Source organism: Amblyomma maculatum, chromosome 1 (genome assembly GCF_055883805.1).
Source record: "Amblyomma maculatum isolate TAMU_Amacu chromosome 1, ASM5588380v1, whole genome shotgun sequence".
Taxonomy (NCBI): domain Eukaryota; kingdom Metazoa; phylum Arthropoda; class Arachnida; order Ixodida; family Ixodidae; genus Amblyomma; species Amblyomma maculatum.
In genome coordinates this window covers 397707755-397733694 of record NC_139344.1, presented here as the reverse complement: position 1 = coordinate 397733694, position 25940 = coordinate 397707755, and the positions used below count along the sequence as shown (strand labels likewise).

Here is a 25940-nt window from a genome sequence, read left to right as displayed (position 1 = left end):
AAAATGTCTCAGGCTGTAACAGACGCGCCGTGGTGAAGGATTCCGGAAATTTCGACCACCTGGGGTTCTTAAACGTGCACTGACATCGCACAGCTTACGGACGCCTTGCTTTTAGCCTCCATCGCAAAGCAGCCGCCGCTGCTTCCGGGATTTGATCCCGCACCCTTGGTTACAGCAGTCCAGCGTCCTAACCACTGCGCCACCACGGCGGTTAATTCACTGATGGAGCGACGCATTCTCAACTAGCCCACTAGTCTTACGTCCTTCATTGCATCATCGAACCAAAGCGCCCATGATCAAGTGCCTCACAATTGTGCGTGACTCGCGGCATCTGGGCGCTGAAGCCGGTTCCACAGGAGCTTGACCTCCATGAAGAGCCATGCCTAGACGACAAAAATGTGGCTTGCGAATCATACTTTTCGAATTTCCAACTCCTGTAATGTTTTGTGCAGTTAGATCTCGTAAAGTTGAGTTGTTGTATGCTCTAGGTGGGATTAGCCTTGCTTATTGTGCCGGCAATTGCTCCACCGTAGCGTCCCTTATGTGTTTATTTATTTATTTATTCCTCAAAGGTCTCTGATAAGACATTACATGAGGGAGTAGGCGTTACAGGGCATATAAGTATAACAAAAATCTTAATGAGATGTTATCGATGATGCGCTTGAAAATTTTGGGGTCGATGATCAATATGAGATGTTTTCAATGAGCCGTTTGAATATTTTGGGGTCGATGACTGTAGCGACTTCGGTGGGCAGGCCATTCCAGTCCTGTGCGGTGCGCAAGAAAAAAGACTGCTGAAAAGTAGTGAGCTTGAGGGGGATACACTGCATTAATGTGGCTGGAGCGGGAGATACGGTGGGCTCTCTTTATGTACGTGTTATCAGATGGCAAATAATAAAAAAAATTTATGAAAAAGGTTAAGACGCGCGATTCTACGCCGTGAGGCTAGGGAGGGTAAGTTTAATTGTGCTTTTAGTGCTGAAATACTCGAATAGTAGGAATAATTTGACAAAATGAATCTTGTTGCTCTGTTCTGAACTGATTCGAGGGCATTAGTAAGGTTATTTTGGTATGGGTCAAAAATAGCATTAGCATACTCTAGTTTAGGACGCACAAACGTTTGGAAAGCAAGTTGTTTAATAGGGGGAGAAGCGATAGAAAGGTTACGTCGTATATAACCTAGAGCGCGGTTAGCAGAATTTATTATCTGGTGTATGCTGTATCCATGTTAGGTCACATGAAATATGTACACCGAGGTATTTCACTGATTCAGTTTTTGCAATCTGGATGTTATTGATGCAGTAATCGGGAGCAATGTAGTTACTACGGCGGTGAATGGGCAAGTGGACAGTTTTAGATACATTTAAAGACATGAGCCAATTGTTACACCAGTCCTGTATGCGAGAAAGATCCCTTTGTAACGAGAGAGTCAGCGGAACTTGTTATTGCTCGGTAAACGACGCAGTCATCAGCGAAGAGGCGAATATGAGAAGAAATATTGTTGGGCAGGTCATTAATGTATATCAAAAAAAGAAGAGGCCCAAGCACCGTACCTTGCGGTACGCCTGAAAGCACTGGGGTTAAGGAGGAAGAATGTGAGTTAGCATACACGAACTGTTGACGGTTAGCCAAAAATCCTCGAATCCAGCTCAGAACGCACGGATGAATGTTAAGACGTGATAATTTCAACAAAAGACGACAATGGGGAACCTTATCAAACGCTTTTTCAAAATCTAAAAATACCGCGTCAGTCGGGATGTTGCTGTCCAGGTTTAAATGTAGGTCGTGCAGGAAAAGAGCAAGCTGAGTGTCACAAGAATGATTTTTGCGGAAACCATGCTGATTAGGATTAAAGAAATTTACTGACGTTAAAAATTTGGCAATCAGAATATAAAATATGTTCCATTATTTTACAAGAAACGCTTGTTATTGAAATCGGGCGGTAGTTACTCGGTGATGAACGGCTTCCTTTCTTGAAGACTGGGATGACCTTGCCCACCTGCCAGTCACGTGGGATTGAACCGGTTTCGAGTGAATCCTGAAAGATGAGTGACAAAAACAGGCTACATGGATGTTTAGTATTTTTTAAAACTTTGGCGTTAATACCGTCTATACCAGTAGATGACGAGTTCTTCAAGGATTCAATGACTTTAACAATGCCCATGGGATGAAATGTGACGTTTTGCATCAGTGGGTGCGTAAGGTATGGCGTATCTGGAAAAGTGTCATGCGGTTCGTTAGTGAAGACTGAAATGTTTTATTCAAAATATCTGCGACCTCGTTCTCAGGTATAGGAAGCTCAGAGCTGTTAACAAGTGAAATCTGAGTAATTTGATTAGGGTTAATGGTCTTCCAAAAGCGTTTAGTTTAGGGTTATTTTGCAACATAGAGGGTAAAGTGGTAGAAAAAGCTGACGTTTAGCTTGAGCAGTTGACTTGTCGTATTCTTTTAGGACTGCGTAATATTTCTGCCATCCGTTTGGGGTGTTAGATCGTTTAGCTGAACGGAAAAGGCGTTTTTTCTTGTTGTTTAGACGTTTGAGGGATGCGGTAAACCATGGTGATGTTACTTTTTCTGCTATTGTAATTGTGGAAATGTAAAGATGCATAACCCGATGCATCTCTGCTTTGAAAAGTAGCCAGTTTGTCTCGACAGAATTCAGAGGAACGTTAGCGGCGAAAGTGACGAAATAGATAATGCTCTGTTCATGCTGGCATAGTCCCCTCTATCATATAAAGTAAGTGTCTTTTTGTTTCTTTTGTATGTTGCAATGAAAGGAAGTGTGTACAGCTAAATGATCACTCAGACCACGCAGCAGGGTGATAGCAGAAAAGTTATCCGGGTGAGTTGTTAATACAAGATCTAGAATGTTGGACGAGCTATCGGTAACGCGTGTGGGTTCAGTTACAAGTTGCGTTAGGCCAAATGTTATACACGTGTTCAAGAAATCGCTGGCAGCGTTGCTTTTAGATAATGAGGAGGCAGGGTTAGACCAATTTATGGAAGGAAAATTAAAGTCACCAAAGAGAAGGACAGGACTATTTGGATACGTTTGTGTTAATGTTGTTAAGGTTTCATGAGGTAAAGGCGTGAAACAACTGTCAGCGTTAGGGGGCCGATAGCAAATACCTATGAGTGTGTGCGGGTGCGAAGAAATGCAGCGAAGCCAGATCATTTCCAGTTGGGATGAGATGTTGATAAGTGAACAATTCAGACTCTTGTTAGTAGCGATAAGTACACCCCCGCCCCGGGAATTATCAGGCCTATCTTTTCGGAATATGTCAAAATCTGAAAGGAAAGGAAGAATCTCGGCATCATAAATAGATATGTTAAGCCAGGTTTCAGTTAGTAGCAAGACATCACATGAAGATGAGCCTAACATACTGCACAAGGAATCGCGCTTTGGAATTGCACTTCGAATGTTAGCTAGCAAAAATGATAGAAGGTGACGTTTATGTGAATTCGGTTTTTGACGTTGAGTTTGTGATGGCTACGAGCATTCCTCAACGACTTGATTTGAAGTTTGGTCAAAGCGGTAGGTCTTTCCATTTGCAACAAGTTTGTCAAGCCGCAGTTTGTACCGGAGATTTCTGGCCTTTCCAAACCCGATAAGGCGTTTCTGAGCTAGGCGCGTGCTTGGGGCGACATCTTGTGAAACAGCATAACCTGTATCCTTAAATTTCCTGGCTGAAGATAGTACTTGCTCTTTGGCCTTAAAGTGAGCAAACTTCACAATAATAGGTCTGCATTTCTCAGCCTGGAAAGCCCCAATACGATGCGCACGCTCAATGTCACGCGGTTCAAGGTGAAAGCCTAAGTACTGATCACAGTGAGCAATAATGATACTTTCTGATTCGAGCCATGTTTCGTTTTCTTTATCCTCAATGCCATAGAAAACAAGGTTGTTTCTTCTGGATCGGTTTTCTGCATCAATGATCTGGGCAGACAGTACTTTTATCTGAGCAGTGTGTTCACTGGTTGTCTCATGCAGGCTTTTTATTTCGGTCTGCATGTCATCGATACAAGCACAGGCGGTCTCAATTTTTTCCAGCCTTGTTTTAATTTCGCCAAATGTTTTATCATGATCAGCCGGTTTCAGCTCTATACACTTTAGCTGCTCTTGTATTACGGTCTGCCCGGATTGCAGCTCTTTCAGAACACTAAGTATCTGTTCAGTGCCAGGGCCGGGATTGGATTCAACATCCCCAGATAGCATGAGAAGTTTTAACAACATATGAGCACAGTCACATCCAATATAGCAAAAACGGCGTGGGCTCGGCAGCACTAAGAGGGCACGGTGGCTAGTTGGCTTAGCATAAATGCAATAAGAATTCATTACCTGCACCAGGAAGAAGTGCGGAACGTAAGCACGGGTCATCGCTGGCGTGCTGCCGAGCCCACTAAAGGGCGCGCTGCTCAAGCCTGGCTTTTCAACCCGATTCCACGCATGCGCAGAAAGTCCAGGGGCGGTTCCGGGACTCGATCCGTTGTATTAAGGCACGGTGCTTGCAGATATGGTCGAAAAACAGGTGCGGGGTGCGTTGTCCGGGATGCGCTGTCGAACGGGTGTATCGGCGATGAGAAGGGATCCACCGAAAGATGCCAGGAAATCGAAGGGACGGCGCCTGGGTTTAGCCAAGCGACAGGTGCTGGGTACGGGACATGATGGCTGGAAGGCTCCAGAGTCCAAGAAACTGCACCAGGAAGAAGTGCGGAACGTAAGCACGGGTCATCGCTGGCGTGCTGCCGAACAAAAGTCCTAATATCCGTGAAATCTGCCCCACTATATGCGCACAGTATATTCTATCCCAGCAGTCACCATCTATGCATACATTCACTCACAGTAAAACATAGTCCACTCCAGAAGTCACCATCTATGCACACATTCACCTGCAATAATACATAGTCCATTCCAGCTGCCACATCTATACACAAATTCACTCCCACTATAACATAGTCCACTCGAGAAGTCACCATTTACGCACACATTCACTCACATTAGAACATAGTCCATTCCACTTATCACCATCTGCAGTCAAAATCAGCATTCTGCAGAAATTGTAAAAGAAGGCGCGAAGCCTCCCTTCTGCATGTCTGGTTTCCGCTCGGGTAGACAATGTCCTGAAATGCACTATGAAAAGGAAGCGAGCATCACACACCTTTCCGCGTTGTACTTTGGACAGAACATAATATAATGTTCTATATCCCCGCACACACCACATACAGAACATAGCGGAGACGATGACATGCCCGTCTTATTATGCATCCAGGCAGGAGTACGAGCAGAGCCCGCGCGAATTCGATCTAGTAGAGTTCTCAGTCCCTTGGTCACACATGGCTTGTGGGGCGCACTCCACAGGGTACTAAAATGGTCTTCTAACGCGTATTATATCGTAAGTATCCCGTTAGTAGTGCAACTCACACCTGTGATACTTTGCGAATGTTGTCCTAAGAATAACGCCATCGAGGAACACTTATTCAGGCAACGTCAGAGCATCGAGTATTAGTGACGTCGGAACTGTCGCTGAAGCACGCCGTACAAGCGTGTACTGTCAACTGCAAAACCTTGCAAGACGCTAGTCTTCTTATGTCATCAAACGTTTGCGCATACAGACAGCACAACATGGAGGAGAACACGAACGAACATCATATTGAAAACCGTCGCTTTTTGCGAGTGTCCGCCAAGAGAGCAGCATCGCGCTGAAGTCGTCGATATATGCTCGTATCTCCCAGCGCCTGGGAGGTTTGAGCAAGTCGACTGACTCGCTCACGCTTAAAAAAGGCAACAGTTAACACATGGCGAAAGGTGGTCGTCGACGCGGCGCTGGCACCAAGGCGATAGGCTCGTTTGGCTCGATGCGATGAAAACCTCGATGAGATGAAAACTTCGATGCGATGAAAACTCGATCCGATGAAAACCTCGATGCGATGAAAACCTCGATGCGATGAAAACTCGATCCGATGAAAACCTCGATGCGATGAAAATTCGATCCAATGAAAACCTCGATGCGATGAAAACTCGATCCGATGAAAACTCGATCCGATGAAAAACTCGATCCGATGAAAACGGCGCAGCGCGCCGCCGCAGACACCACATCCTCTTCCACTGCGTGCTCCTTGTTGCTTCCTCTGTCGCCTGTGTTGGTTCTGTTCAGGGTTCACGGACAACGACGCTATTGACAGGCCGGACCGCCCATAGACCTTAGCCGCAAGCATAGCGGAAGAAACTGATAGCTTCAAGCCCATGTCAAGGATGGAAGGAGGGGGCATACGTATACCATCTGTTGATAGTATCACGCGATTGGATCTCAAGGCAGAACTACAATAATATTTTTTTTTATTCGAAGCACGCGACTCGCAAACTCGTGCAGCCAGTATATGTATCGCCAAATAGCAACGAGGTTACACCGTTTCACTCGGATTTCAGTCATATTACCGTCATAACCTTCCTGTCGGACCGCCTTCTGCTCGGCCACAAATGGCTTTGCATGTTAAAGGCTTTATATGTACTTGTGTTTTCGATAGGAAACGCGAGTGCAGGTGTGCTCAAAGCCTGCGCTGCCTGCGAGGGGGCTGAACTATGGTGTGCGACACCAATTCGTTCCTGGTGATCTGATGTCAGATCTGAAGCTCTAGTTCTTTCTATTAGTATTAAGAGCGTCCAATAGTTCGACGGATTGACAGTTCAATGGCTTGGGCTCCAGGCTTGCCTATCTTAATGATTGAGTTCACTACACACAGTGCTCGAATTCTGTCTGGTCACATGAACCTTACGAGCACAGCATACAAGCCTATACTTCCTCACCAGGAAATTAACGCAAATGAACGAGCAGTTAACGTTTGTGCACCTCATACTGGTGGACGCGCAACCTCGCTCATCTGATGCGGCAAAGTGCGAAGTGGATTAACGTTGTCAAAAAAGAGCAATACGAGCAAAAACCGGCGAAACGTTAAAACTGTCTTTTCTGTCTACCCGCTACGGTGTGCGCTTTCAAGCGTTGCGTCGATGCGTTCGCCGTTTCTCATTACGGATGGGTTATTTCTTTTTTGTGTGTGGGACGACACTGATGCAGGGGCAGAATAAGGAGGGGAAGCAGGGCTGCGGACCAGCAAGACGGGTCACGGGTAGAGTCTCGAATTAAGGCTCTAGTTCGTGGGTTTGGGGGCGAGTTCGCGAAGGCCAGAGAAAAGTGGTGAGTCGACGGGGCGGCCGCTCGCTGCGTCGGCGACTGCGATGGTCAGTGCGGTGTGACCGCCTCTGCCACGCATCCATGACCCCGTTACATTGATCAGCACTTTCCGAGAGGAGGAAGGCCAAACGTGTCCAGCTTCAGCACTCGCGCGGTGAAGGGCCTAAAAAGCGAGACGCGGAGATGTAAACCTATCGGCCCATCATGTGTGCGGAGGAGAGAAGGGTCGACTATCGGGGAGAATCATGTAGCACGCGCGTAGAGGTCTGTCTTGCGCGGCGAAGCGTCACAGCCCGCACGAGTTGGTGCGCTTGCAAGAGGAGCAGCCATCGTTGGCGCGATCATTACGCGCGTAGATGAACAGGCCATGCCGGTGGTGCGCCGCTGCGGAATGGAAAAAAAAAAAAAAAAAAAACGCGTGGCCGCGCTGACTGCTGTCTCCCCCTTCTGTTCTTTTGTTCCAATATCGCTAATTGCTGGACCCTGCTTCGCCCTTGTTCTCGGTGAGTGAGTCTGTCTGTGCACTGCCGCTGGCAGGTAAACGAAAAGAAAGTAATGTAGGTGGCAGTTGGATAGGAGGGTGAGGCGGGGCTTCAACCCGGTGACGACTGACCTTGGTGCCCTCTTGTGGGCTGGGCCGCTGCGTAGCTATTCATGGAGATGCGAGTGCGTGACCGCAAGCCCCCATTGTCGACTGTCGCACCCGCGGGCTCTGGCTGCTGCCTGCGCGTGCTGTTTCCAGCGAAACGATGTGTTCGGTTCGAAAGCAGCCGTGTGTAATCGCGTATACGATGGAAGTGCAGCATAGAGCGAGCTGCCGCTGTTGCAATGTCGGCCCCTCGAAAACCAAACTATGACGTAGCTGAGCGACGTGTTCCGCTTGAGCTTGTACAGCGGCGCATGTTACGTGTGCTTGGTTATTATCGTCGCGTTATGTACTCTAAAGGTTTTCCTGTGGAGTTCAATTGTAATGTCGCGACGTGATGCGCTGTTGCTTGCTAAAGCGTGGTTAGCGGACGGCTCATTTAGTTAAAAAAAAAAAAACTTTTGAGATCACTGCGGCACCCGCATTGGGAGAATGAGTAAGCATTATTTGCGGAAGAAAGAAGAGAGACGGAAGAGGACGAGGCTTCTGGTTTGTGATGTCACACTATGACGTAACATCTCATGGAATTTGGGTACCACGTGACTCGCCGTGACGTCAACATTACCCCCTTGTCTATTTCGACATCTGATTAATGTAGTGGAGTTTCATTCGAGCGTAACCCTGCTGCAAACTTCTGGTGATACGACTTTGAAAACATACCCGACGCCGATTGACTTGATTGGCTTTAATTAACTAATTACTCAGCATGCAGCAAATTTCCTCCCCAGCAAGATTTTTTTCATCCTCTAGCGCAACCATTCGTTTTCTTATCACTCATTTCGTGCGAACGTACTCCTGCCGACAAACTTCAGGTGAAACGACATACCCGAAATCTGATTGCCTTAATTGGCTCCAATTAGTAAACAAATAACTTTTATGCACCAAATTTTTTCCTCACCGACATTTTTTCATCCTCTGTCTAGTGCAGTCATTCGTTTTCTTATCACGCGTTTTGTTCGAACGTAATCCTGCCGACAAAACTCTGGTGGCATGGACTTGAAAATATGGAACAGACGTCTGGTCAAGATACGCGCAATTATGCCGCCCTCAGTTATTACGGAATGTGCACGTTGTGGAGAGGAGCACGTATTACGATGCAGCTTACCAACTTACCAGACAAGTGTCACAAACAGAGACGGGTTCGGCATGCGCTTTCAGAGGCGTAGTGCGTTGGGGGCATCTTTTGCAAGTGTGCGGTGGCGTTGTAGTACCTTCCCGTTTTGAAACAGTGTCAAAGGCAGTTGCAAGCGCCATACAAGGGCAGTAATATATGTCTGAGCTGCTTTTAATTAAGGTTGGCTGTGCTCGCATTGCTTGTCATATGTAGCATCAGCGGCAAGTAATGTGATCTTGTGGGCAATTGAGCACGGTGAACTGAAGGGCAGCTGGTCATCATAAGATTAAATCAGCTATTGACTGCTAAATATTCACACACTCTGTTCTATTCTTTCCTGGCTAAGTGCTTTCAACACCTTTGCATTTGCAATGTTTCTCTCTCTCTCTTTCTTCCTCTGTCTTTTCAGCATGCATCTCTCCTGTTGTTCTCTCAACGCCTTCCTGTTGCTCAACTCTTGGCTTATGCCAGCTTGACCTACTAACCTTCGATCGCTCACGAGGCATTGTGTATAATGGCTGCTAACGCAACCACCGAACCGCTCACGGTCCCACCAGACCGGACCGAGGCCAACGTAACGACTACGCCGAGCTCAACGACTCTCGCCGGATCGGCTGCCAACAGCAGCGCGTCGGCAGCGACCGAGAAAAGCATGAGTCCCGACGAAGGCGGAAGTGGCTTCCTGGGTGACGCCGGTCCAGGCATGGCCATCTTTCTCGGTGCATTGGCTGTCATCTCCGTGGGGGTCATTATCGTTCTGTCCGTGTCCGTCTGCATAACGGCCTCCAAGCGGGCCAAGCGCCGCGCCCACTTCCAGAACAAGATCCGTAGCCAGTGTCCGCCCTGCCCACAGTGCAACGAGCCGTGCAAGCAGGACCCAGGCGTCTACCACGTAGACATGTGCGACGTCCACGGACCCGTGCCCCCTCCAGGACAGCCTCCTCCCACGCTGCCAGCGCCGATGCCCAGCGTCCGCGAAGAAGATGAAGAGGAAGACGTGGGCAACCCATTCTTCGTACGCAGTCGGGATCGACCGGAGAGGTCGGCTGGCGGAGACAGCGGCGTCTCCTCTCAGATCACCAGGACGCCGGATCCTTTCGCGGTGGACGGGAACCACGACGACAGGGACGGCGTGCTGGTGTCGAGGCCAAAGCTACTGCAGATGCCGGTCAGGTTGTTCAAGGACAATGCGCCCCGCGTGGACACCAAGCCGCTTTGGAGGGGAGACAGTGTTGACGACGGGGTGGTGCTTCCGGGAGCCGGTGACGTCACGGCCGAAGACGAAAGTAACGACGCCGGCATTGTGGCGGACGTGTCGGTGCAGGCGACGACCAGAGGACGAGTGAACAATGCCTTCTTAAAGGAAATCCCATGAAGTGCCGACCGTAGACGTATCGACGCCAAATGGTAATGGGTCAATGAGAACTCGCACTTGCCTTTTGAACATCTGCCAACCTTATAAAACAAAAGTCGCTAACCTTAACGAGGCTTTGTGCACGCTGGAATGTTTGCTTTGCGCGGTGTGTTTGCATGCCGCTTACTCTTTCTCCTTTTACCTCTTTCTCAGTTAGCGCTGCTTTTTATTTTCGGCACGCGGCTTTGCTCTCTGCAGTTGCGCTGTTTATATGCTGTCGACATAATATATAAGCGTGCTTGGTAATCACACTTGAATTTATGCGAATTGTGCACAAAAAGTCATCGCCGCGCCCCAATTTCGGCTCGGGTGTTTTCGAGAGTTGTCGGGAGTCATCGGAACGTGGCAGGAAATATGGATGCTTGTAGTCGGTCGATAATGTATGGGAAGAGTAATGGGTGTAAAAGTTAAAAAGAAAAGAAAAAGAAAAAAGAAAAATTGGTGGTGAGTCGTCGCGTCGTAGTAGACCGCCATAACTAAACAACAACAAAAAGTTGAAAAGTCTACTCTCGCACAACTTTTGGTAGTTGTTCAGCTAAAACTACAGAACCGAAACGAATCAGATCACTGCACAAAAGAATTAGTCCCATTAAATATAGCGCGGATTGTGCTCCAGAATGTAATACCACTACGGAAATATTCCCCTTATTATTACATCAAGATTATATAACTACAATACAACCCAGTGGAGGGTTAGGGCAGTACATAATAAAATCTGTCTGGAACACCACAAAGCGCACTTCGGCTGTTTTTGCTGCGTCTATCCGCCGGTTATTTATTTATTTATTTATTTATTTATTTATTTATTTATTTATTTATTTATTTATTTATTTATTTATTTACTTATTTATTTATTTATTTATTTATTTATTTATTTATTTATTTATTTAGTGATTGTGTGGGCAATACATGGTACTGCCCGTGGGGCAGGACAAAAGGAGGTAATTAGTCTCCTGACGAGGTCCTGGCCCCACTGGACTTGTAGGACGTTTGTTCCTACAATGCACGTAGTGCAGGGTAATCGTTAACCGCGAGTTTGCTTTCACTTGGGACTTCAATGATGTAAAGCACATTTGTGTTTTGTCGGCGGCTCTAAAACTGTAATTTCAAAGCGGAGCTGAAGCTGAAGCTGAAACCGTAACTCAGGCCAGATACGCCTGGCAGGTATGCCTGTCTGCCCAAGACGAGTGCAGAGCGGAACCACCTTCCGCACTCCATCACATCAATCGAAGGCACACTGTCATTTAAGTCTGCCCCATTTATAACCATTATAATAACTATAATAATAATAACTTTTATTTCACCACCACAAAGCACATGGTGGCAAGATGCCTACAATAAAAGCTGCCTCTTGGGCAGCTTGACAAGGCCACAGGCACCCAGCCGTTTACTTTGGCAGCAAAAGTAGTACATCATATTTAGAAAACGACAATACATGTCTCACAGAAAAATACATAAGCAATGACAAGTATTCGTCACAAAAACAAAAATAAAACCACGTACATAATTATTCACATGCAAAATAAAATCACCATGTAGAATTTTTACTTTCATAATGGAGTGTCGTTCAGTAGAAAATATTCAAGCAGTTTTTTGTATGTGGTATATTCTAGTGGGATATTATTGAAATGAAGGGAATTCAGGAGACGTGGCAGCGTATTTTCCAGTGTTTCTTTTCCAGTGTTCCTTTCTTCCTTATTACGTGGCTGTGTAGTAATTTTTTTTTCCTGATTGTGGCATGCATTTCACCGCTTGACTTGTGTTCTTTCATTGTATTTTTCATTCGTGCACATTGTTTCAATCTGTTTTTATTATAATCCCCCCCCCCCTTTTTTTTTTTTTTGTAATGCCCGCAGACCCTGAGGGTAATGTAATAAATAAATAAAAAATAACACCGTGATGAACTCTCTTGTAGCATTGGTTGCATAGGCACAAAAATGTTGTCCAGTGCCGTAGTCCGTCGGGCTAAAAGTGATGAGTCATAGTCGTAGCTAGAATAGTAGAACGATCGCACGCATGCAGAGTCAATTCTCTTAAGGCGAAGGTTAATCGTCGTACTAATTTGTTTTTAGCCCCGTTGTGTGAGCCGTGCGCTGTAATATATGATGTTGGGATCTCGTGCTTCCAGAAGTATTGCTCGTTTCAATACCGCAACGACTCACTTAACGTGACAACCCCACTCAGGCGCCATCACTTCACAGCTTTCTCACGCCGTCGTAGGTCTACAACCCTCGATCTGTGGTCTTCAAACACAAGCGTGCTTAGAGCCTCGTTAGCCTAGTAGGCCAACCTGAATCTCGATTCCTAATCAGCTGCAACCTAATTACGCAGGTTCCCATTATCAGCACCTGCTATATTTCCTGCATGGCGGCGCTGCACCCTTCCATAGTCCGGCTGCAGGACTATGCGACATGCGTAGATGAGGAAGTCCTTATTTTTCCAACCATTTGTTTATGCTTAAAAAGGCTCTCAACGTTGTTCAGTTGAGAACCGCGCAATGCTTGTTTTTATGGGACAACTCGGCGAGCTAGAGAAGCTATTCAGGGTCCGTTATAAACGCATCGAATGCAGTTTTGTAACAGGTTGTGCCGTCATTTTTTGTTTTTCTGTGCAGATTCGCATTCTTCCCGTTGACCACATCCGCAGCAGCTGCCATGATTTTCGGGATAATCCTGGGCATTGTACTATTCGTCGCCATCAGCATCACGCTCATCGGGCTGTACGTGGCGTTCAAGCGCTTCTGTTCCGACCCCAAGGACTACGGTATGATCAACGCCAACTCCACCATTAAGCACGGCCGCCTCTACCCGGTGCTCAACTACAAGGACTGCGACGATGATGGGCCTGGTGGGTCCGGTTCGACCACGCAGTGTCTGGACAACCACGACCTGGATGTGCCGGAAATCAAGGTGCCCGGAAGTCCCGGCGCCGACCACCACGAAGATCTGAGCTGCATGCCGCTGACGGCGGATAAGGAGCCGGACTACGCCACACCCGTGAGTCTGACCAAGCCGTATGGCGCTCCGCCGGCGTCGTCGACAGCTTCGCAGGACCACCATTCTGAGACCGCCGCGGCCACGTCTTCGTCGTGGAAGCCGCCTGAGGAGCACGACGCCGTGAGCCACGTAAACGAGGGTTTCCACGGAGGTCCACCGGAGTCTTCCAGTGGCAGCGTAGGTGCCGGTTTCGGAGCCCGCGCTGCTGTTCACGACGCGGACGCTGATGTGGAAGAGTGAATTGATCGAACAAAAGACTAGTGGGGACATGACAGCGGGTGCGGATGAAGAGGCTGTTCAGGTTTGTGCGCGACGACCTTGAGAAGATGCCGATTCGCCCAGGTAGGAGCTGGAGTGAAGGCCTGATTTGGCCATCATAGAAGAGGGGGGTGGGGGTCCTTTCTTGTCCTTTCTTCCTTTAGTGTGCTCGTCTTTTTTGCGCTTTAGTTTCCACTATGAATATTTACCAACATGCCCAACTTTTTGACCATAAGATATATAGCCTTCTAAGACGCTGTTTGCTGCAAAAGTACTCGGACGGTTATGTCACCCGGCCGTGTTGGATCCTTGGCAGCTTCAAAGCTTTGCTGCTTTTTCCTGTAAAACCGCTGCCCTCAGCTGTTCATCGGCAAGAATAGCCCTTGATCCCAGCACTGAGTCCGCCTGAAATAGTGATGCTGTACTACAGGAATCTTACATATGGTGCTATACTCGTTAATCATGTACTATCGCCGTGTGTCTCCTGACTACCGATTGAGGTGCGCGAACATTTGATGCCGAACTACTGCCAGAGTGACGGACGTCCATGAAACTACATTAATTTTCTTTTCATTGGAACTGTAATAATAACGTTGCTGTCACCAGACGCGTATCACCAACATAATTAGTGCTCCATATCACCCGAGCTTTCGAACCTGATTAACCGCATTGTGCCTGAGAGAGATCAGTGTAAATCAACCTTGGTATTTTTGCCGATCGATATGGTTAGAAAATGCTCCAAATCTAGCATGACAGGGTTCTCGACAGTGCGATGTGAAAACCCATCGAGAGTATTGTTTATCACATCTATTGTAGTCACACTGTTCAGCGCAATGACGCGATCTGCCCCGCCAGCAACCCCCGATATTTATAATCTAGAGCGCGTTACGTTTCCTTGCGGCTCTTCCGGTCACTTTTGCAGCACATTACGCCATTATTTGTGCATGTTCGTTTCCTCTTTACTCTTTGCAACTATTTCCGCCTACGCCTTTCGACTTGCTTGCTTATCTCTATTTTACTTTTTTTTTTTCGTGCGTCCGGATAGCCGGCACAGGGATACACATCAAACGCAAAATATGTATATATTAAATACATGTGTGTGCTGTCCTTATGAAGTGTCTGTTTGTACGATACATGCGCCAACCACAGCAGCTGATTAAACTCAATGCATGCGCCATACCGATTTCCCACTGTTAATATTTTGATGAGCAGCGGTAAGAAAGCTAGTAAATGGAGAAGTTTCCTTTAAATCCCGTTGCCACTTGCTTGGCGTGGAGGCCACTCAATTTTGCTTCCAGGTGCGTTGTGTGTTCTTGTTTTTCATGTCGTTAGTTGTCCTGTGCTAAGTGAATTGCGTGTTAGATTTTTTACCCTGTATACTTTAATCGTTGAGGTCATGTAATCTGCAATCTCGCAAAGGTCTTCAATATGTCAGGATCGTTTTCCATACGCCTGTTACACGATCGTCTAACTTGTCTATCTTTCTTTTTCCTTTTTTTCTCGTGCGCCCGTTAACCCGACATGATGGGTAGAACATACGAGAGAGTGTATATATATGAAATACATGTGTTTGTGTGTGTGCTGTCCTTATGCAGTGTCTGTACGATACATGCGCCAGCCACAGCATCGGATTAAACTCATTGCGACATATATCATGCGCCATACCTGTTTCCCACTGGAAGCAACCATAAGGAAGCTAATAAATGGAGAAGTTTCCCTTAAATCCCGTTGCTACGTGCTTGGCGTGGAGGCCACTCAGTTTTGCTTCTAGGTGCGTTGTGTGTTCTTGTTTCACATGTAGAACGCTAGTTGTCCTATACTAAATGAATTTGTGTGGGATGCCTTACCTCGTAACTTAATCGTTGAGATCATGCGAACTGCAATCTCGCGAAGGTCCACAGTATGTCAGAATCGTTTTCCATGATCGTCTAACTTGCTCATCTTTCTTTTTCCTTTTTTTTTTTTTCGTGCGCCCGGTTACCCGGCACGATGGGAAGAGCATACGAGAGACTGTATATATATGAAATACATGTGTGTGCTGTCTTTGTGCAGTGTCTATTTGTACGATACATGCGTCAACCACAGCAACTGATTAAACTCAATGCGACGTTTACCATGCGCCATACCTGTTTCCCACTGTTAAGCTTTCAAGGAGTAACCGTAAGAAAGCTAGCGAATGCAGAAGTTTCCCTTAAATCCCGTTGCCACGTGCTTGTCGTGGAGGCCACTCAACTTTATTTCCTGGTGCGTTTTTGTGTGTTTTTGTTTTGCATGTAGAGCCTTAATTGTCCTGTGCTAAGTGAATTGCGTGTGAGGTTTTTACCTTGTATACTTTAATCGTTGAGATAGATCACTGTGTGATCTACAATCTCGCAAAGGTCCCCAGTATGTAAAAATTGTTTTTTAGCTCACCTTTCTTTTGCTTTTTTTTTTTTTCGTGCGCCCGGTTACCCGGCACGATGGCAAGAATACACGGAGATGTATGTATATAAAATACATGTGTGTGTGCGCTGTCCTTGTGCAGTGTCTGTTTGTACGATACATGCGCCAACCACAGCAGCTGATTAAACTCAATGCGATATTTATCATGCACAATAACTGTTTCCGACTGTTAAGAGAGAGAGAGAGATATTTTAATGACAACAGGAGTTGTCTGCCCACCGTTAAGCTTCCAAGGAGCAACCGTTGTCAAAGCAGAAAGCTGGGCCAGTTGGTGTGTCACCATTGATAAAGAGACTAGCGCATATAGCACAGACAAAGTTATAAGAGAAGACCCCTCTTCTCCTATATCTGTGTCTGTGTTATATGCGCTAGTTTTTTTTTTTTTTTTTATTAATGAAGAGCCACCCTAAGAAAGCTAGTAAATGAAGAAATTTCACTTATATCCCGTGGCCACGTGTTTGGCGCGTGTTTCCCGGTGTGTTTTTGTGTGGTCTTGTTTGCATGTAGAACGTTAATTGTCATGTCTTAAGTGAATTGCGTGAGATTTTTTTACCCTATATAATGCTTGATCGTTGAGATCATTTCATCCTGCAAGGATCCCATAAATGTCAGAATCGTTTTCCATACGCTGGTTATACGATGTTCTGATTATGTATATAGATTTTCTGATTATGTTTTTTAGTGTAGTTAAGCCGACAGCTGATGTCGGAAGTGTACGAAATTCCTTAAAAAACGGTGGCTATAGGTAACCTCGTTTTATTACCACCGTAGTTTTTTTTTTTTTTTTTTTTTTCGCGTGCCCTTGATGCTTCTCGCGCAAGGCACATTTGTACCAAGAATATGTGTGCACATATCTGAGTTATGCGAAGCATCTTTGTTAACCCTGCATTGTTTCCTTATAAATAAATATATAACTAGGCTGTGGTCGCAAAACACGAGATCACCGTAGGGTTTGTTCTGTGGATTGGGGCGAAAGGCAACGTGCAGTATTTTTATTGTTTGCACGCTTTAAGCTTAATGATGGCAGTGACTTCAAAAAAGCTTCTACTTCGAGCTCATTTCTTACCACTTTAACAGGTAATGTTGTCCTTGCTATGGCTACGGCACAAAGCAAAGGTAGCTAGTCTCATCAGTTAGTTCGTTATTAAACCCAAAAGTGTCAACTTAATCCTGGTATCGTTCAATTCATTCTTAAGGCCACAATACAATATTGCATATCTAAACTTACTTATATTGCTTTACCGTATCTGCGGTCGCGTCATGTACGAAAAAAAAAAAAAAAAAAAGGAAGAAAACAGTGCGAAATTAGCTCTGTTTCGAATTTCGTGAGCAGTTAGCTCATTATCGGCTGTTATAAGCGATAAAACCGTGATTTCAATAAGTCTCACCGCACTCACGACGTTTGGCTTTTGCGTCGTGAGCTATAAATTTGAATACTAGCGCTATCTTAACGTCGTGATATACGCACGCGTTGTCTAAGCGAGTCGTTGAACAGTTTTAGCCATAAAAAAGAGCAAAGATGCTTCGCACTGCACGCGTATTTTTTTTTCTTGTATTCCTATAAATTTTGCCGTAGTGTTGCTTACGTTTTGTTGCATGCATGCGTAGAAAGTAGTGATAGATCTCTGCTGCTTTACCATAAAAGCTGGCTTCTGCGCATTTGCATTTTTCTTCCGCAGTTCAGGGCACAGACTTCACAGTTTACTTTAATATGTTTGATACCACACTCAAAATTTCTGCACGTGGACCCCTCAACTACAAGTGTCGTGCAACTGTTACACTATGAAAAATTACTCAGTTATTTCGTATTCGTTCAGGGCTATGAAATGGCAGATTTCACATGAGCACTGGCTCTGAAGTCGAAGTTGGACGAGTTCTTGCTTACTATAAACTGAAACTCTGGCAGCTACACGTTAACTTTGGAGAAAGAGCATATACACACCTGCTAAAGCTGTACTAAAGATCGAGCCAACATGGCTGCTTTCATTGCCACCGCTTATGCCTTGACAGGCATGTTCATGTGATCACGGAAAAGGATCGTGGTGTTGAATTCACTTTTCTGTCTCGAATACTTGGCAGTGGCGTTGCCAGCTTTTATTGGCAAGCACGCGAAGATCGCCTTTGCTTCATAGCTCGCGCTAATCTTATAACCATTCGCTTTATTTTACTATTATGATTTTTTTTTTAATTTCGCGAATCTTGTAACCCTTTGCTTTATTTTTGCTATTTAGGCATGTATTATCCTTTTTTTTTTTTTTTTTTTTTTTGCTGCTTAGTTTTGTATAGCCTGTAGCCAGCTTCACGCTGCCATCTAGATTTATTACATGGAGCGAACTGGAGCTGTGCTCGACAATGAAGGTGCAGACATCGTCCGGTCTCAGTTTGCGGCATTTCTTTCAGGAAAAAGAAATCGCAGACCCGTTAATAAAAACGTCTCGTTAATCTGGGTAAAGATATTTCTTTACATTCGTGTGTACATTGTGTGTCGTCACTTGTTACATTTGAATGTTTTTGTTTGTTTTGTTTGGGGGTTTCGTGGGAAGTTCGGCTATTGTGTCTGTGACGAGTTTACTAGATGGGCTTTGGTGAATCGTCTGCGGTGTGTGTATGTGCCACTTACGTTCCCAGTGTAAAAATAAGTATCGAGTGTAGGCTATCAAGGAGTGATGGAAATTCTGCGGGCGACCTTTCCTGCGCACGCGCAGTTAGCACTGCGAGTACGGACGAGTTCTTGTTCGAACGCGAGCTCGTAAGTTTAACTGAACTTTAAACAGTACAGTTATTATTACTTGTAGGGTTATACAAGCGCGTACGGAAAAGACAACCATGTTGAAGGACAAATTTCAACCAGCTGTGCTGGGCAAGTTAAACTGTGCGGAAAAGCTCGCTTTGCTGAATGCGGATTTTCGGAAACAGTGACCAAGGTGGTTTCGCAATTCTGGTTATTTTCCTTCTCCATTTCGCTATAACGAAATTTTCACTCTGCTATGCAAAACAGACCACAATGTTGAATCTCTTCGAAAAAAAAAAAAAAACTGCGATACAGCGCAGTGGTCTATCTTTGCGAAATTGCTTAAAAATGCAAACTCTATGCTCGTTCCACGGAGCACAAATTGCAGCTAAGCTCCTAGCTTCGCAGGAAAGAGCGAATGAACTCTCAATGAGTGGTGTTCCCATTGACTCTGCATTGTTACAGCTGGTGCACATCGTTTGAGCTTCTTCCGTGTGCGTCTGCATATATGACGTTTCCTTGTGTTGTCAGTCGAATACCCGCCATTCTGTATTTGTTATTGTTTGTTCGCTCTTGTTCGCGTCGTTACGCGTTTTGCCCTGTCACTCATGTCAAGCGCAATGTTTTTGTGTGTGCGTTTGGGGTGCTAATAAAGGCCGATTCATTTCACCGACATCGACCGACCAGCATTGGTGGTTGTGCATTGCTTGATAGACGAGCGCTGCAACACAATGCCCGCTCCCTTTGTGTGCAAATAATAGCCAGGAATGCATTACAGATGGGCGCGCTCGAAATGGAGAACGAGCGAGAAGCGGGAGGAAGGGGGCCATTGTTCGCGGTGAAAACTGCAGCTATGGAACGCAGCTTTCTATCCTGGCACAAGTTTTGCTTTCTTTTCGGACAGAAAGGTAAGAGCAAGGGTTCTCCTCGGAGGCACATCACGAAGACGTTAGCCCTGGAGGCTAGACTCGAAATGTAAAAAGAAAAAAAAAAAAAAATATATATATATATATATATATATATATATATATATATATATATATATATATATATATATATATATATAATTTTGTTGCCAATTCACAAATACAAACATCTATCGTTTTTTTTTTTATTATTATTATTCGAAGGCTTGTCATGCGACATACAATGAGGCTGTCTTTTAACTTAAAAAAAGTAATGCAGTCTATTTTCTTCCAGGAACCGGAGCAAGCTCCGGCTATTAATATTGTCTATTAGCCATAAGTGCAAATGTTCCTCCTTTGTAGCCTACAGTCCAACTTCTTGTAGTCGTCTTATTCTTGACGGTTGCATTCCTGAACATTTCCATTAAAGGTGGCGAAGATCCACCTCGACAGATGGCCATGGACACTTAGGGCATGTGCTCTGCTCTGCATCCTCTTCAGAGCCCCATCGGCACGTCATCGACGGAGTAAGGGCCGCCCCAGCCCTAATCCTTGTAAGGGAGTCCTCCTTTCTCGTTAGGTTATGAGGGAGGGCCTAAGTCCTCGGGGGAATAAGGGCACGTGCACTTTTCCTTACAACAGATACAAAGATTGGGAAAGCGGAGCGAGGATCAAATGGGAGGCTTGTGGGTGAGGCACTCGTGAATATCCATAGTTCTTTCGCCCACTTTTGCAATATGCAAACAAATGTAAGGAAAATAAGGACCATCGTAGAGATATATACAAAAGTAGCATCTGACACAAAAAAGAGAGCATAGGGTTACTTCACGTGTTGATCGATGTGAAATAATGTACGCACGATTAATTAGAAAGTGGAAGAAAACAACCACATGTCGCCACTCCGAGTCCAACAGGCCGACCTAAGAGTTTCGCGTCTGGTGCCCGATCAGCTCAGCTACGGCTTTCGAGTATTCTATTTTCTTTGGTATGCATGTTGCATGTAAGATATTGTTGAGGGTTCGCCGACGCCATCCTCCATAGGAGTGGAAAGCCATGTGATATCGCAAGTGTCACGTAGAATGTGACATAACGGTGGTGTTGGGAGCTGTGTAATAACGCCATTACGCTATATATATATATATATATATATATATATATATATATATATATATATATATATGACGTCAAGGCTACCAGATTCGAAGCCCTCGTTGAGCTTATCAGCAAAAAGATGCAGGAAATAAAAAAAAAAGGCCATTGTTATACAGTCACTGACGCGACACAAAACTTTTTATGCTGTTCAATGTGAAATAATATTGTACTTGTGGACGTGAAATTCGAATACCGTAGGTTCGGCTCCTGCTGAGGGCATGTGGTTTTTTTTTGGCTACTTTGGAATGAGGGTTGCACTCAGGAATGCAAGGAAAATAGAAGAAAGCTTTTCTTTTCCTCCAAGAATGCGGGTTCGTATCCTGGCCGCAACGGCAGCTTGAGACGAAAAGCAAGGCACCCGTATGCTATGTGATGTTAGTGCAAGTTGGAGAGCCCCTGGTTGTCCAAATTTCCGGAGCACTCCACTATATGGCGTCTCATAGCCTGGGTTCCTTTGGAATAAAAAATAAACGGAATTGGCGTAACGGTAAAACTGGGGGAGGTATAAAATGTATAGAAGAGGCCTTTTGAGCTCTTTAAGTTGCTAAACATGTCAGACTCGCCACCGCCTCGGTTTAAAAGGAATGCCAATTCTACCGCAGCAAGTTGGCTCCGAAGAAGAGCTCGAGACTGGTTCAGTTGCTCGGCTTAAGCGCTCTGAAGAGCCATGTTTAGTATACGCCTTTGCGGACGCCGGCATGAGCAGCATCTCTGAGACTTCGATGTTCGCGAAGTAACTTGAACAACGCTTTACATCACTGGAAAGTACAGGCAGCGGCGTCGCTAGGGGCACCCGCACTCGTTGCGAAAACAAGCCCCCCCCCCCCCCCCCCCCCCTCCCTTTCGCTTCATCAAAAAGATTTCCATTTTTTTTTTTTTTAAGTATAACTGCCTGCACTCCTTTCGTTCTCCAAACTTCTCATCTCTTTCACCAGCTGTGCCTGTAGGAACACGTGCCGAATAAAAAAGGTGAAATCTACTGCTCGAACGTTGCTGTTCGAGCAGTATACAGCTTGGCATCGGCTACGGCTACGTTGGCCTCTGAACTCTGCTCTACACACGGTGAATATGAAAGCGGAGAGCGCTGTTGGCAATCCCTCGGAGCTAGAAAAAGTTCTTAATTACGCAGACAGCGGCGAACCTTCAAAAAATAGAAGAAAATTGTTCTTAGTTTTTTTTTCTTCTTTACTACGCGGTATATTAAGCACAGAAAACTTTCCGAGCACAAAACGAAGCGTACGGAGCCAAAATGATCTTTCTGTCTTGGGGCCCGTGTGCAACAGCAGATGTTTGGAGTCACCGTTTATTGAAGTACAGACACCAAATTTTTCCTTGGGCGTCATCTTGAATGCAATGGTGGGTTAGATATCAATATGCATCGATCACCTCCCGCTCCCCCCGCTCCCCCACCCACTCTTCTTTTGCGCTAAACCACCGCTAAACCATGGGATTTCAGTTACAACTGAACGGTGGCTGTAACGTCAATGTGTCACGCACGTCAGTCATGACGAAAGACTGCAATATAATCGCTAAGACAGCGTGTTAATTCGCTATAGTGAATGCCAGCCTGCCTCAAAGGTAAGAATGATACAAATGACGTATTTGCGATTATACTGAACATTCGTGTTTGCCACTCGTGGCAAAACCATCTTTGACGTCCAGCGACGTTCGGTTCCTGAGAGGGAGACCGAAGCAACAGAAAAGAATAAATTCGGTTATAAACTTTTTTCCAGTCCTAGAAGGATACCACATGGTTATCCATGAGCACTAATGTCTTAACTGTATCATTTCAGGGAAGTAAATATGCAACAAAATTGAATGCCTATTGTAGTTTTAGAGAAAGTGGTCCACTTGTTATTTTGTACCTTATTTCTTTTCATGTTTTGCTTAATTATATTCGGAACATCTCGCGTACCTTAATTAAGCTTGACTAATCGATTGGATTATTTCAGTCATGAACACTTCTGACTTGATTCACAACATTGTAGTTGCAGTTCATATTTTTGTTTTTCGAAATAAATGTCAAATATAGAAGGAGCTCTACGTGGAAAGATACAACCGAAAAGTAATGGAGCGCCATATTCTCCCTCAAACTGCTTTGATCTCTGAAAAGAGGCCTTTGACCGGTACCTATTTATGGGTAATTGTTATTTTAGGCTTTTTTTCTTTAGTTCGTGTTATTGTTTTTCATTTTATTATTGTTTTTCATTTTATAATCTTTTCATTTACTATTTTTCCTTATGGCTTTTGTCTATTGATTACCTAGTGTTTAGATAGTTTAACCAATGTTGGCTTGGGATGTGGCTACTGTAGGATTTAATATGGATCTGTCTCGTTTGACACGTTCCTTCGGCCGCCACTCATGAACCAAGAAAAGCTTCCGCCTTTTTAATACTTTGGGGACACGCAATCTAAAAAGCGTTCCAGGATGATGGTAAGAAGCCCGATCACATGATGGCTCACCTGAATGTTGTCTGACAGGTTTTTTCTAGCTCGCCTGTTCCGCTAACATACGAACTGCTGATATTTAGGAGTGAGCTCTTGTGCGTCCGTTCGGCGGTCAAGTCACGTCGCCTTTGTTGCCATTGTCGATGTAACCGAGCGAGAGCCACGAGCCGAACAGAATTTCTCTAAAGGTGAGGAAGAATAACCACGAAGAACTCGGCGCCGCTCGCTTGTGGCTCTTCTTCCTCTTCTGAGAAATTCCCTGGTGAGAAAAATAGAAGGCTTTTTAACTGCGCACATACATACATACATACATACATACATACATACATACATACATACATACATACATACATACATACATACATACATACATACATACATACATACATACATACATACATACATACATACATACATACATACATACATACATACATACATACATACATACAAGGATCTGTCAAATCCTTTGTCAATATAGCGCAGAAATGCTGAAATAACTGCGCTCAAATTTCGCATTAGACAGTATACCGTAATCCTCCTTAGAATTTTCTTTTTTTTTTTCCAGTGACGCCGACGTCTAACGGCGTAGGCGTCATTGTGTACCGCTAAACTGAAGCTTTCATGTGTTGGCAAGTAAGAACGTAATATAAGCAAGCTCTTGATGTACCAATTGTGAAACTACCCACAAGGTCCTTGCAATTAATGTCAAAATTAAACAGGCTGCAGGGCTTGCTTCTCAGCCGTGTGCTTAAGAACATGCGACACTGTCACGCGCTCGGTAATCACCGGAGGTCATCACCGGTACATGACAAAAGGGGGGTGGTCGTTCGATGCCCGACGTAGCCGGTAAGCAAACTTGGAGAATGAGATGAAGACGCGTTGACTTGAAACAACAATAAGAAGACGTTTATAGGCTCAGAACGAGGAATACACAAAATATTTAGAGGGCGACAATTAACATTCTAAAAGGCAACGACACGAGTGAAGAAACAATCGAATTAAATACTCCTAATTACGTGTATAGGGTCATGCTTTTCCGGAATGGAAGTAACAGTTCAAATAACAGCAAGGGTTTTTCAGAGCAATTTCGAGCATACAATTTACCGGGGAACGCGGCGGCAGTCCATCACTGGGACGACGCAGACGGGCGGCACTCGAAGGCGACGATCCTTCCGGTGCAGCTTTCAGTCTGAGGATGCGGTGGTGGTGGTGGGGGGGGGGGGGGGGGGGGGGGGTGACAAACATTTATTTGTACTAGGAGGTGTTTGTACCGAGGCCCTATTGGCCCAGGCCCTAACAAATCTAGGTGGAGCTCCTATTCCGGAGCCCCAATGGCGTCTAACGCGGCGGCGCTCGGGTACCCCCCGGGAGCACGCGGCAGCTCGGGTTTCCTTCTTTGGGAGCGAACTGGGCTGACTGCTTTGGGGCCTCGGCGGCTCCTTTTTAAACCCTTGTCGACGATGCCTTATGCGCAAGGTCGAAGTCCGAAACAAAACAGACACATAGAGCGCACATAGTAGTTCACTCACAGAGGAAGTCTCACGTAGACGCACCACACTTTAGCACTGCATGGATGCCATCTTAGGTTTGAAAAAAATAACGCACAACAAAAACAACAGTCACGTACGGTTCTTCTGGGGATCGCATTGACAGGGAAAAAAGAATATACGGATATACAAAGGAAGCTCTATACTCTGGGCGTAGTAGGGGTGACTTCGAGTGGGGAACGTACGACACAGGCAGCACGTACTCTTCTGCTCGAGCATGGAGAAAGTTGGAGGTGCGCCCGACCGACGGTCACATATACAGGTCCCGTGAACATATGGAGTTTACAGAACAACAATTCAAGGTGTGTATAAATGCAACATCTGCAAACTAATGGATGCCGCCTATTCTGTGACCGACACCCTTCAAACTCTACAGCTCCTGTGGTAAGGACTAAGAAGACAACTTGTCTCCACTGAACATGCTTACTTGTTTAGGGAAGCTGTAAATGCTCAAACGTAAAAGTAAGCGGTGAACCATGCTGTCTGGTTACTTTTGGCAAAGATGGTGCATGCATCACAACCCAGTGGTTTCTCTGGCACAATATTCGGAAGTAAGCTGACTCTCGTGTCCCCTGCGGGCAAGGAAAAAAAATTCTGCAAAAATTGTGCACTCATGTTATGATGCACTGGCGGCGCCTGGCAAACAAGGCTGTGGAGCAGACGCAGCGAACAAATGAATTTATTTACGGTCTACGAGGTAAATTCAAAGCAATAAATACACTATACATTCCAGCGCTTAAGTTATTGACGATCAATAGGGAAATTTTACCTCCTGTTCCCACTTGGCGCCCCTGCTCAGCTTGCTCACCTCTGCGAAGTGGCAACAAAGAATAGCCAAGTTGTGAAACGGGACTTCGCAGCCTGGACCAGAGCCAGGAGCCCTGGTCCAGGGGCGCGCATTTCCAATGCAAATGGACTCGCGGTGACGAAGAGGTAGTGATGTGGACGAGACGGTCGAAAACAAGGCAGAAGTTCGGGGCCGCGCTACAGCCCGACCCGAGGTCTCCCCGTCACTCCAGACCGACCTCCGCCACCCCATCCCCACACCCGATGTGCCAGCAATAGCACGACCAGCCAAATACGATTTTTGCTCA

At 45.6% G+C, this 25940-nt stretch overlaps 2 protein-coding genes and 1 pseudogene across 5 annotated transcripts in view; 2 read left to right on the top strand and 1 right to left on the bottom strand.

Moving 5' to 3' along the window:
- The window catches only part of LOC146208663 (uncharacterized), a 72335-nt gene extending 54980 nt beyond the window's left edge, over positions 1–17355 (top strand). For all 4 annotated transcript variants that reach the window (XM_084595842.1, XM_084595849.1, XM_084595834.1 and 1 more), the window contains one exon: positions 12979–17355. In XM_084595842.1, the coding sequence (XP_084451968.1) occupies positions 13019–13600 (582 nt within the window). In that variant the 5' untranslated portion in view covers positions 12979–13018 and the 3' untranslated portion in view covers positions 13601–17355. The remainder of the gene's footprint in view (positions 1–12978) is intronic.
- On the bottom strand, positions 665–5014 carry LOC146208665 (uncharacterized; annotated as a pseudogene).
- On the top strand, positions 9373–10433 carry LOC146208664 (uncharacterized). Its single transcript, XM_084587307.1, has one exon. The coding sequence runs from the start codon at positions 9465–9467 to the stop codon at positions 10323–10325; it is 861 nt and encodes a 286-aa protein (XP_084443433.1). The 5' UTR covers positions 9373–9464; the 3' UTR covers positions 10326–10433.
- Positions 17356–25940: the final 8585 nt, after the last annotated feature.